Source organism: Saccostrea echinata, unplaced genomic scaffold, assembly GCF_033153115.1.
Source record: "Saccostrea echinata isolate AGI-Se365-2 ecotype Australia unplaced genomic scaffold, CSIRO_AGI_Sech_v1 ptg000054l, whole genome shotgun sequence".
In the NCBI taxonomy this organism is placed as follows: domain Eukaryota; kingdom Metazoa; phylum Mollusca; class Bivalvia; order Ostreida; family Ostreidae; genus Saccostrea; species Saccostrea echinata.
The window spans coordinates 13,540,620-13,561,143 of NW_026889803.1; the positions used below are offsets into that span (position 1 = coordinate 13,540,620).

General features: G+C 33.3%; 3 protein-coding genes across 3 annotated transcripts in view; 2 read left to right on the forward strand and 1 right to left on the reverse strand.

Moving 5' to 3' along the window:
* The window catches only part of LOC133206389 (E3 ubiquitin-protein ligase TRAF7-like), a 324,928-nt gene that overhangs the window by 178,917 nt on the left and 125,487 nt on the right, over positions 1–20,524 (forward strand). The window lies entirely within an intron of this gene.
* Positions 1,483–2,442, forward strand: LOC133206361 (protein snail homolog Sna-like). The gene has a single exon (XM_061342313.1). It carries the CDS (start codon positions 1,490–1,492, stop codon positions 2,417–2,419), a length of 930 nt encoding a protein of 309 aa, XP_061198297.1. The 5' UTR covers positions 1,483–1,489; the 3' UTR covers positions 2,420–2,442.
* On the reverse strand, positions 6,595–18,957 carry LOC133205324 (GTP-binding protein GEM-like). Its single transcript, XM_061341110.1, has 5 exons — positions 18,745–18,957; positions 17,703–18,440; positions 11,915–11,991; positions 9,840–10,023; positions 6,595–8,316 (listed from the first exon to the last, which is right to left on the reverse strand). Exons 2-5 carry the CDS (start codon positions 18,208–18,210, stop codon positions 8,051–8,053), a joined length of 1,035 nt encoding a protein of 344 aa, XP_061197094.1. The 5' UTR covers positions 18,211–18,440; positions 18,745–18,957; the 3' UTR covers positions 6,595–8,050.

The window sequence follows — 20,524 nt, forward strand, 5'->3', positions numbered from 1 at the left end:
AAAATGATACATTTTTTTCAGCATGTAAATGTATTTTAAAGCTAACTTTAATGGCATTTGTTCATAGTCCCTTAAAATCTATTAAATTTAAAACAGAAGAGGGGCAGTAAATATAAGCATGTGTTTACAAATTTAACGACACAAAATATAATTTAAGCGATTGTCACGGTAAAGTAAGTCATTAATGAAAATATATGTCATATATTCATTCTGCTTAATGAATATAGAAGATTTTTTTTATTTCATTCATTTTTTTTATTCTGTTATGAAACTGTGATTTACTCGAATTTATGGGAAATATTGGTGAATTTTGCACCCAAAAATAATTTACACAGTAGGGAATACGTCAGTTTGACCATGAAAAATTGAAAATTATTTGCCTAAAATTTTCACCTCTTGGCAGATGCTCTATGGGGATCTGGGAGGACATAGCCAAATTTTTCGGTACCTTACACCGCTGGGAAGCGCAGTGGGAGGGTAAAGTCTACTAGCTGAATTAATGCATGCATAAGTAATCAGCGCGTATTCGACCGGTGATTGGTTCCACTTCCGTGACGTCACGCTCTTTTCTGTAGTTCTTTCATAAAGCAGGAATAATTTTTATCCCCATCAAATTTGTGTGAAACTTGTAAACGGGCTGTGAAACATGAAAACTACTTTGTGAAATAAAAAGGTAAGATTTTCATTCTACTCATTCTTTTTGCCCCCCCCCCCCCCCTTAACTTTTTATATCCTCTACATTTATTACTAATTAGAATATTATCACAATTCGTCCCTATAAATAAAATTGTGTTTGTTATCAAAGTAAAAATGCAAATGAATTAGTTGATTCTCTGAATATTCTTTGTAAAATTCATTGTTATGAATCAGAACCTTTCTATGCACAGTTTTGATAATTAATTTTTATGCATGTATTTTTTTAAAGAATAATTTAAAATATTTATGGTCCTTAAAATTAATATTCAGAAATATTTCTTCACAAAAGTTTTTTTTTTTTTTTTTTTTTTTTTTTTTTTTTTTTTAATAAAACGTTTTCCTTAAATTGCATTTTGTTCATAGCTGTATCTATGTGGATAAATGAATTTCCTATCACACTTTTTTCACGCAAAATTAACAAGGTGTGTAAACTAACTTTACATCTTATTTACTAATTTTGCAACGATTCTTATTGTAAACTTTAATCGGGACGATATCTGTTTTTTTTTTTTTTTTTTTTTATAATATTTTGTTCAGCATCAACAGCATAGAGATGGGGAAAGAAAAAAAAAGTTTATCTTTTTTTAATGAAATGTACTAGTTCATTTTTAAGAATACAAACACATACAACTTACTCTATTTTTTCATGATTACATACTCTATTTTTTCACGATTTATGAAAAAATACTGTATAATATACATGTACCTGTATAACTTTTATAGACAAGTTTTAAAAATGTATATTTTCAGAAAATCCAGCATTTATATTTATTATTCAAGTGTAACCTGTGGGATGGAGGACTCTGAACAACAAGACTTGTCATCTTGTCCTCAAAAGGCGACAGTCAAAACGGAACCTAAACCCCGGGACCCAATCAGAGAGATTCTTGACAGTCTTTGCAATAAACCATCAAACCCTGACAAAAATGGAGAAAGCTCAACGGCGCTAGTTACTTCAAATGTCGATATGGACACGAGCGCTTTCACACCAGTTATGAAGTTTCATAGCTCTGTTCGCGGGGCCGATGTGCTGAAATCGTACATCCCATCTTCGGATCCATTTAAAATGAATTTCACAGACTGGTATTCACAACGTCTAAGACAATCTGTGCATCATCAGAACTTTCATCAGTACCCTTATTTTCTGAATTCTGTGCACCAACCAAACAACCCTTTTATTGGGTATTTCAGTGGTGTATCTTCTTGGCTCTGCAAAAGAACAGATCTAAATGCTCTCAGTTTTTGCAATTTAAACAAGTGCTCAACTCTGTCGATACCCGCTACACCGCGCTACCAGTGTGACCACTGCAAGAAGAGTTATTCAACATTTGGTGGCCTGTCCAAACACAAGCAGTTCCACTGCACCACTCAAGTCAAAAAGGATTTCAGCTGTAAATTTTGTGGCAAAACTTATGGTTCTTTGGGGGCCTTAAAAATGCACATTAGAACTCATACACTACCATGTAAATGCAAAATTTGTGGCAAAGCGTTTTCACGACCTTGGCTGTTACAAGGACACATGCGCACGCATACGGGCGAAAAACCGTTTTCTTGTGCTCACTGTGGTCGAGCATTTGCTGATAGGTCGAACCTTCGAGCACATCTCCAGACTCACTCAGACGTCAAAAAGTACGGATGTAAGTCATGCAAGAAAACATTTTCGCGCATGTCACTTCTGGCAAAGCATCGGGAAGGACGAATTTGCCAACTTCCGGTTCAGTGAATATAGTATCAATGTGTAAAATGTTGGACCAAAGATAATTTTTATATACTTGTATGTTTTTTTAGGTATACTTTATAGTAGTTGTACATGTATATCAAAATGTATAAGTTCCAATAAAAAGTTTAAAGTACTTGTATATGTAATATTGATTATTAATTATATTTTCATTAATAGTCGCCCGTCAGAGTTGTACATTAATGATTTTATGTATCGAATAAGTCACATTTATTGCTGATTATTAATATTTTCTCGTGAAATTGAATTAAAAGGTCGTCTATAAGTACCTTATTTTGAACAATATTTTGTATAGTAGTAGGTTAGAGTGTTTTCGTCACTTACTGTACGTAATGCATAGCGTTTTTGCAAGGAAACTAAATCGGTATTGACCGAATGAAGAACTCTTGTGTTTACGAGCAGGTAGATAACTTTTCCGAGAAAGGGTTTTAATGCTTACATTTTTTGGTACATTATAAAAGATCATTGGCTCCAATGTTTAAAAATGATAAGGTTATTGAAAATGGAATATAAAGACTGATCTTCTTTTCTATATCAATATTTAGCAAGAAAACATTGATGTTGCCATCAATTGTCGCCCGGGAAATAAATGAAGTAAAATCTTGATCATCAAACCGCTTCGATTTGTGTGATAAAAACATACGTCTGAATGATCGAGGCTATAGTCGAGAAAATTTACGGAAGGCTTCTAATTAGATGAAAATCGTGTTAAACTTTATCATTTCCTGAAGTAACTGTTGGCTGCATAAAATATAAATTAGAATCAGACACATGTATCACCTATCATCAAAAATATATATTTGACTTAATGAATATAAAACACAAACTGTGTTACGTACGTTTTTATGCGGTAAATAAAATTTAATTTTCTAAAAAAAAAAAAGGGGGGGGGGGGCCTGTCGTTTTGTCGATAATAAATGATAAGCAACTTTGTATATTACATATGAAAAACATATATTTTTAAAGATGTACTTCATGGAAGTAAATAGATTGTGTATCTCGTAATTTATAAAGGGAAAGAAAATTTTGATGTATAATCTTTTTAATGCCTAGTTAACCTTTAATTCTGAATAACTTCTCCCACCTCAATCCCATACAACATAACTTAAACGTACATGTATAGTGCAGCCCGGTCATCCGGGCTGCAATAAAATAGAGGAATAGTGCAACTTTAGGCTATAATATTATCTGGGTTGTGTATTTACTAATGCACCTACTTCATACTTCACTGTATTGTCGAATTTATGTATACTCGACAAGAAGCACTAGCTGGTTCACTGCATATTCAAGGGAAATAACTCAGAGGGGATACTTAGAGGAAATCAAATCATTTGTTTGGTTATTATCGAAGTTAGAGTTACCTCTCTTATCAAAGACACAGAATGAAACATTTAATTAGTTCCAGTTATATAAAGGAAATTCAATATTTTGTAGTTAAATCTGGAATTTAATTAACGGGACAATTAATAATAATAATAATAAATTAGTGGGACAAGATTTTTTTTACGAGTACGAAGCACGAAAGAAAAAAAAAAAAAGAAAAAAAAAATTCGGTCTCACGAGTTAAATAAGTTCCATATCCAAATACAAAACATTGGATTTTCTGTTTATTAAATTTTCTTTGGTTTTCCTTTTGTCCCGATCTCCTTTTAACGCACTTGTACTTCATACAGTGTCAACTCTTCAGGACTACAAATAATGCCACGTACTGCCACATTTTTTTCAAACACGGATAATAGGCTTGCGCGAGTAATCGGTTTTCTATGATTTCAAACTGAATGCTTTTAAATACATGTAATTTATGAATAAAAAAAAATAGTATCATCGTCGCTTGATGTATTATGATAGGTGACAAATAAGATGTATGAATGGTGGCAATAAGTGATGATTTCATTTTTTAAAAATCGGGTGTTGTAATGGCCTCGTCCATGAGTTTTTAAAACAGAACGAAGTTTTAACATTTAACGACTATACTTAATGAATTAAAGGAAGATCTAACCAATAATTGCAGACGGATTAGTAATTTGTTGATGACTGTACGAATTGCATCAAGAGAGAAGACAATTTTCAGTGTAAAAATGGTTTATTCACTATCGCTATTTATCAGAAGTGTGAAAGGTTAACCGTGAACTTATTAGTAGTACATGTACATGTATATTCACCCTTTTGATGAAAATACATGTAACAACTAGAAACAAAATTAATTAAATAATAAATTACAGTATTCACTGTCAAAAGTATGTAATATATAAATGTATGATTTTTTTTATACGTGTATATATAAAATATTAATAAGTTAATTCTTATACAACGCACACTTTATTGATAGACTCAGACATTTCTTAGTACCCCGGCACATGCCAATATAAGCTGATTCTGAGATCCTTTTCAACTTTGTTAGAGTTTGTTGACAAACCCATTAGTAAATATTCAATAAACGATCTTTCCTTAGTTGCTGAGGAAGTCTGCATAGAGGTTGACTTTGTGTTGGAACAATAAAATTTAAGACGACTCGCACGAATTTTATCTTCAAAGAATCTAAATCTGTTTTTATTCAATAACTGAACATGTTTCGTGTCCATTGTCTTAGCAACAGTGAACATGTACAAGGTTTCATAGATTAAGTTAGCAGGATTTCTCCATCAGCGATTTGTGAATTCCAACAGCAAAGTTTCTGTAGTAGTAAAATTTTCCATCATTTTTTTTCAATAAGTTGAGTATATCACATATTCTCATATTTTATTTTTTATTGTACAATGTCTATATATAGCATATAACACTCGTCCTAAGTGCGGTGTCGTTTTATTTCAAAATGTCACGGTTTATTTTTATTTTTTTCTTTCCATTTTAATGATGATTCCTGGTATAAATCTCGACGTAGTATCATGCTGTGTTATGGAATTTACTGGTTTGAGGTAGATACAAATTAAAAAACATGATTCATACCTCATTTATAAATTCATGATGTACATTAATAAATCTTGAATTTACCCCCACCCCGAATAATCAAAATTCACACACGATACTAGATTGCCTGGATAGGATAGTGCCTGTGTTTAATGAATGATCGGTACATGTACTTCAGATAATTTCTAATGTGATGCCTGATTTAATTTAAATAACTCATCCATAATGTGTTTTTATGTTCCATTACCTTTGGTCAATTGTATTGTTAGCTCATCTGAGCTGAAAGCTCAAGTGCATTTTGTCTGTAGTCCGTCTGTCTGTAAACTTTTCACATTTTCGAATTCTCCGGAACCACTGGACCAATTTCAACCAAACTTGCCACAAAGCATCCTTGGATGAAGATGATTCAAATTTATTCAAATGAAGGGCTACAACCCTTTTTTAAGGGGAGATAATTTAGAAATGGTGAAAATTTGGTGGCATGTTTTAAAAATCTTCTCAAGAACCACTGGGCCAAAAAAGTTGAAACTTATAGAAAATCTTCTTTACATAGTGTAGATTCAATTAAGTTTGTTCGAATGATGACCCCTGGGAGCCAAAATGAGGATCAAAGTTTTACTTAGGAATATATAGTAAAAAATCTTTTAAAAATCTTTTCAAGAACAGCAAAGCCTTATTTAGTCATATTGATATGGAATCATTCTCAGGTAGTGTAGATTCAATTTTTTTTTTCAAATGATGACCCTCGTGGGTAGGGTGGGGCCACAATGGGGGATCAAAGTTTTACATAGGAATAAATAGGGTAAATAAACTTGAAAAATCTTCTCAAGAACAGCAAAGCTATGTTTAGTTATATTGATATGGAAGAATCCTCAGGTAGAGTAAATTCAAGTTTGTTAAAATGAGGACCCCCGGAGGTAGGGTGGGGCCACAATGCGGAATCAATGTTTTACATAGGAATATTGAAAAACCTTCTTATCAAGAACAGCAAAGCCATTTGTTATATTGATATGGAAGCATCCTCAGGTAGTTTAAAATTCAAGCTCTCCCATCCCCGCCATGTTAACTTTTCAATACTGAAGTGATTTGTGCTTTTCCCCAGCCGATGTGCTCGGGTGAGCGATGTGGCCCATGGCCCTCTTGTTATATAAACTTTCAACTGTAACCGTATATCTCCTTCCAATTTAATGCCTCTTTGTAATAAGAGATGAAAACACCTGTGCATACAAATATATCTTTATTTTGTATGGAATTTTATATGTCATATAATATATTAATACAACATACCCTCGGTTTTATAAATTTACAAACATGATGCCCTATAGCACCTGTCATACTGTATATTTCGAATTTAGTACATTTGTATATGGACGTAAATATATACATGTTACGGTGTATAACGTAGAAAATTCAGAATTTACAGTGTGACATTACATTGTAATAAAATATCCTCGGTAAACCCGTATGTGATGAAAATGAAACAAAATGACAAAAGAAATATTGGTTTGGCTTTGCAGCTTGGACAATGTAATATGCAAAAAGCATCAACATTATATTAAAATGCACTGGAGTGCGCGTTCCTATCAATTTTACCGAAATTTTCAGTAAATATAAAAATACGTAATACCTGTAATAATAACACAGTATTTTTATATTCACTGAAAATTTCGGTAAAATTGATACGCGAACTCCTGTGTGAAAATGTGACAACAAAGAACTTTTATTAGATGATAAAAAAAAGTACACCAGACAAGAGCTGGCATAATATTCTGACGTAAATTAAGAAATAGGTAGTCACTATATGTCAACGCATAACTACGCTCATGTTCAAAGCAATGGAAAAATGTGTTGCATACGATGATATTCCTTACTGATATGGTTTGTAACTGCATATTTTTGACCACGTGATTTCAGTTGAAAATATGGTTGAGGTTATTTAAAAACATTAGAATAAAACAGGAAAATCGAAATATGCACTGAACAAAATTTTATATCATCGAAAGACGCCATTGGCCACACGTGACACGTTGTAAATTTTGAATAGACTGGTTGGAAATAAAAGTAAATACATGTATTTACAATACAGTTATATTAAAATTACGTCCAACCAGTACCTATTTCAGAAATTTACAGGATGCGCCTTTCAGTCGAAAGGATGAAATCCGATAACATTGCCAAACTGTGTTTTTAATGAATTTAATTTCTTCTTTTCTTCTGAAATCTGATGTTCAATTTTTTAATTATCACAATAACTGACCTGAAATCTGAAGTTTTTAATTTGGTAATTATCGTAAATTCCTCTACAATGCATATAAAGAAAACTAGCCACCGTCTAACGACATTATTTGACACAAAGACATATTTACTGTAAAATTTGATTTAGTATAATGGGACTTTGTTGTTTTGTTTTCAACATGTTTTTGCTCAAAAAAAATTTATCCCTAAAAAATATCAATATTTAATTAGCAAAATACTTGTCTAGTGTAAAAGTAAATTCCTTTTTTCTTTTGGTCGAAGATCACGTATGTAAAAATTTGGACCAATTGTTGCCAGTGATTTCTTGTCTGATATATATACAGAAAAGAAAAACAACGAAATAATCAGCTACTGCATGAAATACAAAAGCATATATAAAAGCAAATTTACAAATTTCATTTTTGACAATGGTAATAAAATGTAACCACTGAAGTACAATTGAAGAATATAACGTCACAACTCATACAAATTCTCGCATGACTTGTCTTTTTTACTGTGTTTTCTGAACAGCTTTGTAAGAATTCCTTTGGCAATTCGAAAGGAGCCCCTTCGGTGTTCCTTGTGGGTTTTGTGCGCTTCATGTTCCTCAACTGCTTCCGGGTCATGTTTAAGCCGAATTTGACTGAGCACACCGACCAGAAGTTCATCCACATGGTGATTCAGGGCCGCTGATGTCTCAGCGTATTTGCTATCGTACTGGTGTGCTGCCGCACGAGCTTCTGCAATTTCAACAAAGTGTAATATTATATGGAATTTTTATTCATTATCAGTAAAGTAGCCCTTTGAACGCTGACACAAGGCAAAACACAACTTGCATGTAACATGTATTAGCAGCCCCGAAGGTCTCGCGTGATGTACCGAGACTTGTGCTTGCCCCCCCCCCCCCCCCAAAAAAAAATGGAGAGGGCTACATTATTGCAGCTACCTCGATTCACACCTGATTTTAATTATCATACACTTTTGTCGGTGTCAGTGAGATCTAGCTTCGAAAATCATTTGATAACTTCAATCATATTTTCTACCGATTCGCAGATGCCGTTTTAAACCTAAAACGTCCTCTATAAATAGCAACGGTAGGCTATACGCTGTTTCCTGCATATTCGAAACACTTCTACGTTTTTCATAGTTAGAATCCACAACTTCCGTTGCTTTGGAAATACTCCAAAATTTAGAACAAATGCATAACCTGGCATTTAATTGATAAATAATTAAGTGGGATGAAATCTCATTGAATGTGTATGCAATTCATCCAGATCCTCTAAAATGTAATATTCCGATCGATAACTTATATTGAGGCAAACACAAAACATTACACAAGAGGAAAGGATTAGGACATGTAAAACACAACTGCATCATTTTCCTTTGAATTTTGGACTTTTTAATGTAGGAAATGGAACAGATATGTACACAAGTAAAAAACTTCATGCACGACCATTTTTTTTTTAAATAATGAATTATTTTTTTCTAAATGAGGTAAAAATAAAATTCTTGCAAAGATTTAATTTTTTTTTGTCCATCGTGTTATTGTTAATATATCATATATATCACAGAGTAAATGATTTGAAAAAGTATATTGTTGGTATATATAAACACGTTACATAATATCAAACGAAAACACTAGTAATACGAGAAGCTTTCCTGTAAGCGTTGTCAGATTCTGAGAATGGAGCCAACTGTGTTTGGTCGTAGCCAATCACATAAAAAACGAAAAGAAAACCATCACAACATAAGAATTTGTCTGACTGATAATGTGCATTGCCCTATGACTTTTCATTTTGATGCAGACATACACGTCTTTAACAGTATTGTAAATGCTATTTATAATAGCAAAAACTGTGGTTGATGAATTCACGCAAGCAGGAAAATGTGAAATTATTTACATAAGGCATCAAGTTAAAGTCAGTGGCTTTTGTCATGCGAGAAAGCATCGCAGGCATAAAAAGATTAGAGGTACCGAAAAAATATATGTAAAGATTTGCATATATGTAAAGTGTGCGGAAAAAGTTGAAATGCAATGTTTCCATTTGCTTATATACCTAGGTCAGCAGATTTGTAGCTACTAAGAATTTTATATATATATATATATATATATATATATATATATATATATATATATATATATATATATATATATATATATATTCAGAATCCCGCAATTCAAATGCAAACTTAACATAATAATATACATGTATATGTATTTCTTCTCAAACAAACCTGTTGCTTTTTCCTAGAAAAAACGTACCCTCTGAAGAAATGACCCTTTTTCTGACAATATCAATTTTGTTGGCGACCAGAATAACTGCTTTCTGGGAACAGAGCTCATGTCGAATCTGAAACAAAGTCTCGACCGCCATCTCAAACGTTGACCGGTCGTTGACGGAAAAAACAACAAGGTAGGCATCAACTTCATGCTCGTTTACGTCTTCCTGTGAACAATAATAATGTGGTTGATTTTAATGGTACACTAACTACGGAAATCATTTATGGAATTGGTAAAAATACAGAAAGTTGTCAAACCGTAAAATTTATTCCATTTTCAGACATACTAAATTAATGCGTATATAAAGTTTGCAAACCCATGTATACTTACACTGAATTTATTTTCAAGATGTAAGGTATAGTGTTTTTAATTGAATTGTTTAGGGCTTGTGCTAAAAGGTATGAAACTAAAATATCATGTATAGAAATGAAACATCTTGATTTGTTCAAGACTATTTTTTAGAAGTTTAAAATAGAGAATATACCAGAGTGTTCAAATTAAACACCGAAACTCTATAAAAAGATCCACGATAATTCAATTCAGTAATATGTTGACTTACCGATAATTGGTCTAACAGGCCCGTAGAACGCGGGGCCCTTTTTCTGAGTATAGTATTATGCTATTAGTAAATTTTCATTTAGATGCTTGTTGGCCCCCTACTTTTTGTTGATATAAGGTCGAGGATTTTGAGAGTTGATGTTTTTTTTTGTTTTGTTTGTTGTTGTTGTTGTTGTTGTTTTTTGTTTGTTTTTGTTTTGTTTTGTTTTGTTTTGTTTTGCCTGTCAGATTTCTTTGGGAGGCCCCCCCCTTTTGAAACCGTTGCTACTGGCCTGTCTTATACATTATTTGTTGCCCATCCAGAATTTTCTCCTCAATTTTAACTACGCTTACTACATGTATATGATACTTTTAAATTTAGGAGAAAAAGTGGAGTAGAAAATCACTGGAATATTTAAACATACAGAAGTGCTGCGTTTCGCTCATAATTTTTCTCATATCAGTACTGTATACTTTATTTCGTGTATTTGTAAATCAAGGTTGCAATGAACCAAGTAGATCGTTTGTCATATACTCGTAAAAAGGCTAATTTCATGAAAATACTAAAGGTTTGCGAAAAGATAAATGACAACGATTTTGCGTGAGCACAAACGAAAGAAAATGCCACGGCAAAAATGTGTCTCTTGTTTACGTGAGAAGAATTTACCATAAAAATCACGTGATTTTCAACGTGTTCGTGTGAATTTGAAATTTACTTGAAAATATTCTGGTGTGTTGCGCATTATGCTCTTTTCATTCACGTCAAACACATTTGTAAATGCAAAAAAAGTTTGTTTATTTCTTTTATAGTTTTTGTTTTGCTGAGAATGACATCTTCTGGGATTCATATACATACATTTAAAAACTCCTGTACTGGTATATCAACTGTTACAATTGTTCTTTCAAAGAGTTTCATTTCCAAATTGCCTGCGACCAAGACCATAACTAAGGTTAATCGCGATCGATCAAAGTAGAGGATTCTGAAACATTGTCGATGCGTGTAAATTATTATTGTGTAAATGTTTTGTTACAAAGTTATGTTATTGTGGAAAAAGCCCATTAAATTAACTCAACATTTTCATATTGAACAGGAAAATTACTAGTATGTCAAATATATTTTTAAATGTAGGAGTGACATTGAAGGACAGATGATACAAACAAACTTTTTTTTCAAAAAATATTGAAAATAACAGCTTAAGTCATGTTTATATGTAAAATGAATAAGTTAAGCCGCATGGATTTTAATTTTTCAAGTTTCACAATAATAACCTATAAAGTGATAAAAATATATAGAGATTTATAAGGGTGCTGGCAGAAACATAGGACAAGGCCATTTTAAATGAAAAATATTTTTGCACTAAGTAACTTCCAAAAAGAACCCAGAGAACTTAAAGTACGGGAAAAATCCCTTCCAAACTTAACAAACACACAATAAATTGAACAGTTCAACCACCGAGATTTCGAAGATAAAAAGAACGGAAGCTATGCCCGGCTGTTAATGGACTGCCCTGTAAATTTACCTCTTCTCTGGAAGGATCTATAAATCGGATTGTGGATTCTTCGCCATCTAGCTGTACCGTCACTGTTTTATCACCTCCTAGAAAAATAAAGTCATCTCTTTATTCCGTAAATAATTCTGCTTTTCGAATTTTAAACACAACTGCAAGTATATCTGATGATAAAATGGAAATACCCTCTTTTTACAGTCGGCAGTTTGTCCATACATTTAATTAAACAACTTTTTACATATCTAGGCACGGATTGAGTAAAATTTCATACCTTCCATTTGAATCTTTTGAGAAGATAATATTTCACCAATATCCGCAATGTAACACGCGGCAAACTTGAAATTAAAGGAGTTTGCTTATCAAACTGTATGATTATTACTTGAAAATAAATGTCAAATGAATTGAAGAAGAACGAAAAGGAATGTTTGAGTTATCCTTCCCCCCCCCCCCCCCAAAAAAAAAGTTTCTAAAATTGCATTTAACATAAAGACGTCGCACTTATGTTTGTAGAGAGACAAGTTATGTAATGGAGATTCAATTTATTGAGAATGTTTTAATTTGAATGGAAACCCAACTTTCTGAAATGAAAGTCTGATGGTTTTTTTGAACGGTTTCAATTCAGTTTTGTATAAAAAACGAGAATAAGGTATAAATTTCAGTTTAACACGATAATAAATTGTGTTTTTTTAATGCCCCCGTAATCGAAGATTCGTTAGTTTTTACACTGTCTGTCTGTTTGTCCGCAAAAAACTTAAACCTTAGGCCATAACTTTTGATTTGTTGGAGCTATGGCTTTCATATTTCACATGTATATTCCTTGTGACAAGACCTTTCTTTGGGTACCGACGCATTTGAATTCTTGACCTTGGAGTTTGACCCACTTTTTGCAAAATTTAACCACACTTTAACCTTGGTCATAACTTTTGAATGGTTAGTGCTAGGGCTTTCATACTTCACATGTGTATTTCTTGTGATAAGACCTTTTGTTAGGTACAACTACTAGTAATTTTGACCCTTTGACCTTAACCTTCTTGGAGTTTTACCCACTTTTAAAAGAAACTTTAACTTGGCCATAAGTTTTGAATGGTTGGAACTAGGACTTTTATATTACACGTGTATTCCTTGTGACAAGACCTTCCCTTAGGTACCAACAATTTTGAACCTTTGACCTTGGAGTTTGACGCACTTTGGAAAAACATTAACCTGTGCCACAACTTGTGAACGGTTTGAGCTAGGGTTTCATATTTCACAGGTATATTCCTTGTGACAAGACCTTCCCTTGGCTACCAATAATTTAACCCTTTGACCTTGAAATTTAACCCTTTAACCTATTTTTCAAAAACATAAACCTTGGCTATAACTTTTGAACGGTTGGTGCTAGGGCTATCATATTTCACATGTATATTCCTTGTGACAAGACCTTTCTTTCTTTCTCTCGATCGATCGATCCGGAAAAATACTGTAGAGCGGAGAACTTCGGAATCACAGGCACTTGACATATTTTCTTTAAAGAATTAATAACCCTATACCTAATAATTAGTAGGCATGGGGTTATATTTTTATTTATGAAAAATATGTAACGTCAAGTGCCTGTGATCGGGACGCTGATGGCGACGTTCAACCATAACAATATGGAAAATCAATTTGTAAAATGGGATTTCTCTTTAGATAATTCATTGATGAAAACATAACAACCTTTACATATTTTATCGCAGAAATGTGTTAGTATTGTTTCTTAACAAGCCTGGCGGTCTGTAATATTTTCTTTGTTGATTATCAACGTTAAATTATTTTCTTGCACTCCACCAGTTGGGCTTATTATTCTCTTTTTGGAAGAAAATTGTCTTTTTCTTTCATAACCATATAATCTTTTCATGGCAAACCGACATTATCTTTTGTATTCTGAAGTCCTGTATGCAGCCTTCAAACAAAAAACGAAGAAAATAACTGGTAAAAAGATAATAATGATCTTTAAAAATTGCATCATGGCTTCCATCAGCTTTGTATTCTCTTAAGCTCCGAGCTCATATAATGGATATCTTGCATGCTAAATGTCAAAACATCACGCAAGTTCAAACTCTAAAAAAAATTGAATACTAATTAATTTGGCCACTGATTAGTTAAGAGAGAAAAAAATTATTGATTAGGGTTTCAAACTGAAAAGTAATTACTTCGGAGAAAGTAGACCAAGTGCAACAAAAATAAAAAAATATCGTCTTTAGAAATTGTGTAAGCTAATGGTTAAACATATTCCACGGCTTTTCTCGTAATTAAATGTGTCACAGTTTTCTTGTCTGCAGGCAGATCGAACGCCAATCAATAATCCGTCCAAGACACAGAGTGATTTTGTCGGAGATTAACGTAGTGGACGATATGTGGCTATGCAGAACCAAAAGTGGGTAGACATATTGTCCTTGAAAATCAAGGTCAAATCTACGTCATGATGTTGATGCATTGCGAGGATACAGTTTCTATAATTAAAACTAATTGATGGTTAAAATGAGGCTGTGCAGAATTTTCGTTAATAAAAGTCTTTGATTTTATTCATAAAATACTGTATTGAAGTACGTTTATAATATATTTGTAATCTTATCATCCCCTTGTGTTCTTCGTGGCCTGTTGTTCCACTTCTTTTTTATTTTAGAAATAAAATTAATCTATTAATCTAAGTAGATACTTAATTTTTTTTCAATATTGAATGATTTGGAATTTTATAATTTGACCTTACAGTACCTAACAGTCAAAATGTACACGAAGAAAATTGTATACAGTTGAACTTCGGTATCTCGAACACGAATATCTCGAATACTATGGACCATGGATATGTCGAAGTGATTTTAAAGTCCCAATAGCTTTTATTCTCAAGTATTTTACCATGGATATATCGAATCCTCGGATATCTCGAAGTACATGTATTTTCTTGGTCCTGTGAATTCGAAGCTCGAGATAACGAGATCTGACTGTACTTTTGGCATTTTTGTGCAATAACTCTTACCATAAAATTAATTCGTTTCTAAGCTGATTGATACAGAGTTACAAAAACGTTTAAAGGCTTAAACTCATAGGGGTAAAAATGTAAAATACTACGGGAAAAGAACAAAAAAATGAGGGTAGAGCTGCAGCTTTATTGTAGGGGATTTGAAGAAGGTTCTCGGCGAAAGACTGTGGCGGCTTAAGCTTCTGTTTCTCAATTGAATAAAAATATTTAGTCCCAAAATTTTTCATTTTCTAACTTAGAAATTCAATTTTCTTATGTTTACAATAAAGGTTTTGATTTATAAGCCATCATATTTTTTTTTTAAATTGTTGCCATTGACTATGGTAACATTCGTAGAAATATTTCTCCCAATTCTCTGTTCATTCTTTATTGCAAGAAAGTCAATCAAGGTACCACATTCCCATACTTTAAAATGTAAAAAGGAAAAAGCTAACATTCATATTTAATCGACCACTTTGGAAAACACAAATAAGCGCACAATATCTCATTTATTTAGCTACTGACGTATAGTAATTTTTCCTATTACATTTATTACTTCATGCAAATCAGTTATTTTAAAAGAATATGAGAACTGTAACTGATTAAAATTTGATATTCTGAATTTTAAAAAAAGTCAAGCGGTTTTATTGTTAGTAATTTGTAGCTGCACCATCTGTATAATCAATACCTCCCTGAATGGTAACATCTGGCACCTTCATAGGCCTATTATTTTACTGCACTTTTTACACGATGTAAAGTGAATCAATTACCATTCGTGGCACATCCAACCATGAAACCGCATCCATGTATCTTATTTCTAACGGATATTCAATTGAAAACAAGATAATACAACTGAGATTCCTTCATTTTTTGAGGACCAAGTCTGCATGTAGATTGACATATTTCAATACATGTGTATTTAATATTTTATTCACGAACTTCTTCTTTATGAATTACAAATATTGTAACAGTACAAACACTATTTCTTGTTCGGTGTACAGAAAAATGAGGTCCAAGCTGACGGATAGAATGCAAAGGCCAATCTTCTATTGATCTCGGGGCAATATCCGTAGCCAGATGTGACAATGGAGCTCTTAGAAATGCTTAAGCTCGTTATTTCAGCGTTTAAAGAAGTTTCAATCGCATAATCACTGAAGAAAGACCCTTTTTAGAGGCGCAATTTATTTGGTGTTAATGGAAAGCTGTAACGAGGAAAAACATCCGATCGATTAAGAACAAAACAAAGTTAGTCAGAGAGGGATGCCGTATAAATCTAACGATAATTTTCTGGTATAAGAGAGCATATATAAACAGTGTGTTTAAGCGCACCCTGTAGGGAGAATTTTATATTATACACTGTGGACTTTACATTATTGATGCATGCTTCTAATATCGTCTGATGGATTATAATTGATTGTTGAAGAACTTTGAGTTTAGAAGCAAAAACGGGGTGAAATAAAGACGAATATATACAATTCCACGTAGATATTCAATTATTTATATGTATATATATGCTGTGAATGCTGAGCCAAAATCCTGAAACACTTTCGAAAAAAAAAGCAATTTTTAATTTGCATTGACAGAGAGAATGCGTCATTCAATATGCGTACATTTAATGTCATACTAGTATTTTCATGATTATATCCCAGTAAATCTAATAAAGTAAATAATAACGATCTTCGATGGTTGTAATCCCAATCAAGGGAAAACAAAATAACAAAGATCGTCAATTCTGCACGAAGCATATGTTTACGTTATTAGTTTTTTTCCTCACAAAAAAACAAGGAAATGTCAATTTTCTTTAGAGGGCATGGTAAAGGAAGAAAAATTACTAGAAAATACATGGCTTTTGTTTGATCCCCCCCCCCCAAAAAAAAATTATCTGATTTATCTGCAAGGGCATGTAACTTAATCGATTTCTGTCAAAGTCGTTAATCATAAAAGCAGAAATACTTCATTTTAAATTCATACCAATTGCTTTCACTGAGATTATTAGGTCCCGCTGCATTTAGTAGCGTCACATGATCAATTAAGGCTAGCATTCTAGTGCATACATGTTTTACTTGGAAGCAATTGAACTTTTATCAAGTTTTTTTGCTGTATAGGAAACTTTGGTCCACAACTGTTCACATCTCTGTCGTCTCGCGATTGATGATAATCCTTTAATGGTTCATGCACTTAAGTGGTGAAATGAAGAAAAGGAGCAAAATACCCTCATCCACTTGATATCCTAGCATTCCAGTCTATAATTATGAAATCATTTAGGGCTTTGGTGAGGAATTTACAACAATAGACCAATGCAATGGCATATTATCTTTCCATTATCCCTTTCCTCTCCACGTACAATCGATCAACCCCATCAAATGGTGTGTTCAAGATAATATGCTGCATATCATAAATCTCAATTCATTCCACCGGAAGGGAATTTATAATGATTTTACGACAAATGCACTTGCCATTTTCAAACCTTGTGTACATTTATAGTAGTATTTCAGAATTTTGTTTATAGTTGCAAAATGAAAGGAAATCTCCCTAGCAGAGCCGTGGTTCGTCCCACCCTCAGAAACCTCTGCAATGGGCTTTTCACATAAAGTGAAAAACATGACATTCTGGGGATTATTTCAAATCAAATTAATAGTTCTAGACATATTTAGTAAATATCTACCTTAAAGGACAAACGTTAGCGCTGGCATTTAATCATACTGTTACAATGAATTAAAACAAACGCATTATTTCTCGTGTTTATCACTTTGCATGATATACGCGAGCCATCGACAGAGGTTAATGTATGAGCCGATGGCAAAGAGTGACTTTGTTACTCACCGTCGCCATCAGATGACGTTCCAATGTACTCTGACGTCATAAACTGTGTTGTCAGAAGAGTTTTGCCAACACCAGCAGGCCCTAACACAACAACAGTAAAAGGCACATTCTCTGTCTCTTCATTTTGGCCAACACATTCTAAATCTGAACTGGATACATGCCGAACTTCATTGTCTGATGAAAAACTGTTAGAAGCATGTAGGTGATCTTTGTACCTATTGCGTTTGACGCTGTCACCACGATTAACAATACCACCTTTGGATGTTGTCTTGAAAGATCGTACCCTGCACAGTGCTCCTTTAGATTCCTCATCTTCGCCGTCTGCAATATTATTAGGAGAATGTCCGCGATGTGTATGATGGTGAGAAGGCATGCTATTCCTCCGAGGACGGAATTCATGTTCATCATGTTCCTTCGGTCGAGGTCGACCCTTAAAGGACCTCGATCTGGTATGGTGTCCATGTTCCTCGGCCACATTTGGTGACAGGAAGCGGTCACTATGATCCATTGTAAAGCTCCTCTTGCTGCACTTTTTAATCCATTTCCTCCGTCTACAAAGTCATTTTGCTTGAAGCAACTCTCGCTAATACCATGAGGTCCCTGGCATTTTCTTTTATATTTGCTTGATCTAATAAAGATATTGATCACTGTTGTGTTTGTCACGTGTAAGACTTTGTATCCAATCAATCAGTTCAATATGTTAACCTTTTTGCCATGACTCGACTGATGTGAATGAAGCTGAAAATGAAAATTCAAATACCTTTATTATGGGAATTTTACCCTGACGTTTTGACATACAACAGAGCTGTATCAAATGACAGACCTTTTCGAAACGAGATAACAACGCTGGTATCGATTTGAAACTACCCTGGGTATATTTACCGAGTTCCTTTTGGCAGAAAAGCTACGCCAGATAGTTGTTCGAACATCAATATCTTTTCGGAAACCATTAATTTCATCTATATTTCACACTCTATCGTATGCATTTGTGGATTGAGGAGGTCTTACAAATTTACAATGTTCCAATAATGAAAATACTCACCACCATCAATTGTCGCTCTGGTAATGTTTCTCGAAGAGCCTGGAGACAAATAGTCGTCCAGGGCCGATTGTATTACAGTTATGGTGCAGATTAAATCGATAAAAGTGTAGAGTGGACTCTTGGGACCAGTTTGGAGCTCAGTATTAAAATGAAACCGTTCCATCACAATATTGTAGTTAACATAAACGTTAAGGATCTGTTTATGATTTCCGTGTATATGGATTCAGAATAATACAACGTATTGTTTGTGCGACACAGCTGTGCATGTGATAATGTCACCAGTTTTTGGCATATAGAATGTCGTAAATAGTGCACCGTTTAATTATTTATTATGGCGAACGAAATCCTCTCGCAAACATGATCTGACGTTTTACTAGATTGAACTGAATGAAGCATGTTACCCCTTGAGAATCCTTGATCACTCTGACTGCCCTGTCAATCAGAGACTATCTGTCATTGACATTATTTTTTAAATCAATCCATTCAAAATGAAATTCTGGAAACAAATAGTGCGTCACTTTTAGCTCACCCGTCATAAGATTATATGACCTTCTTTTATCAAGATATCTTACTAAGTACATGTATCTTGGTCGTAGCATCTTCGCTAGCCAAGGATTTCTAATCCGCTACTCTCCTTACAAACCCTTGGCCTACGGTGCTGTCAAAAACTGGGATTGTTTACGTCACGTGATCTTGAATCTTCCCACATACGCACAGATTGCGTCATGACAAAAATAAAAGGCATATTTGATTGCGCCCATGACAAAAGGGCCTTATGGCAATTTTGCTAAAACAGAGAAATAACGTCATAAAGATATGACGTTGCAGACGGTGAGCGTCGACGCAGATTTTTTTTATCCACGTGTTTTACGTTTTGACACGTCTAGCTCACTTTTGTCGTTGTTCTCAACATTGAAATAATTATTTATTTTCATTTATATCTTTTATTTACGTCTTGATCTTCTAGTCCACTGATAGTAATTAAAATATTTAGAATTTTATTCGAGACCCGTTTCTTTACTACATGTTATTGTAGCTTTATACGTCTCTGATCTGGGCTATGCATGTCCTATACATGTATAGAAGCTTCAGACAAGGTGATTTTCTGGATAATTGAATATGGATGAACGAATGCGATTTTGATATATAGACAAATTGAAGTTATTTGTTAAAGACGGGTATATTATCAAAATATTGCAGAGGAAATCGTTTTCCTGTATAAGATCCGCCCCACCATTCTCAACACATCGATCATGTAAACATTGAAGCATTGGTACATCGTGCATAAATTTTTGCTGTAAAATGCTTTAATTGCCAAAAATTTGAAACTGATCACACTTCTTCCAACAGAAAAGAATTTTAAGTATTCTTGTAAGTTTTCACAAATCTAGCAAAAGTACGAACGAATGACAGACGTGATATTATTTTTAAGAACTATAAATAAAAACAAGAGAGGTAACTCTGACAAGCGAGATACTAGAGAGGTACCAGAGAGGGACTTTCTTTTTTTCTTTTTTTTTTTAACACCATTCAAAATCAACATACTCATACAAATTTGCTCCCGTAGTATAAAAAATATTTTTAAAAATCTTACTTATCATCAGATAAAAAAACGTTTTAATTATAAGTATTATATTTATATTTTCTTTAAAAGTATTTTTGAAAGCTCATGGAACTAGCTGCTGTCAAAGTGAAAGAGAAAAAAAATATAGAATAAGAAATAGATGCTACCATACTTTCATTTATTTTTTAAATCCGTTACATGTGCATCTATTTATTT

Excerpts from the sequence above, each read along its gene's own strand:
- LOC133206361 (XM_061342313.1), top strand. The coding sequence starts at position 1,490 with ATGGAGGACTCTGAACAACAAGACTTGTCATCTTGTCCTCAAAAGGCG.
- LOC133205324 (XM_061341110.1), bottom strand. The coding sequence starts at position 18,210 with ATGGATCATAGTGACCGCTTCCTGTCACCAAATGTGGCCGAGGAACAT. Across the intron at positions 11,992-17,702 it reads AACGTCATCTGATGGCGACG|GAGGTGATAAAACAGTGACG; the intron begins GTGAGTAACAAA and ends TTATTTTTCTAG. Across the intron at positions 8,317-9,839 it reads AAGGGTCATTTCTTCAGAGG|AAGCTCGTGCGGCAGCACAC; the intron begins GTACGTTTTTTC and ends TTGAAATTGCAG.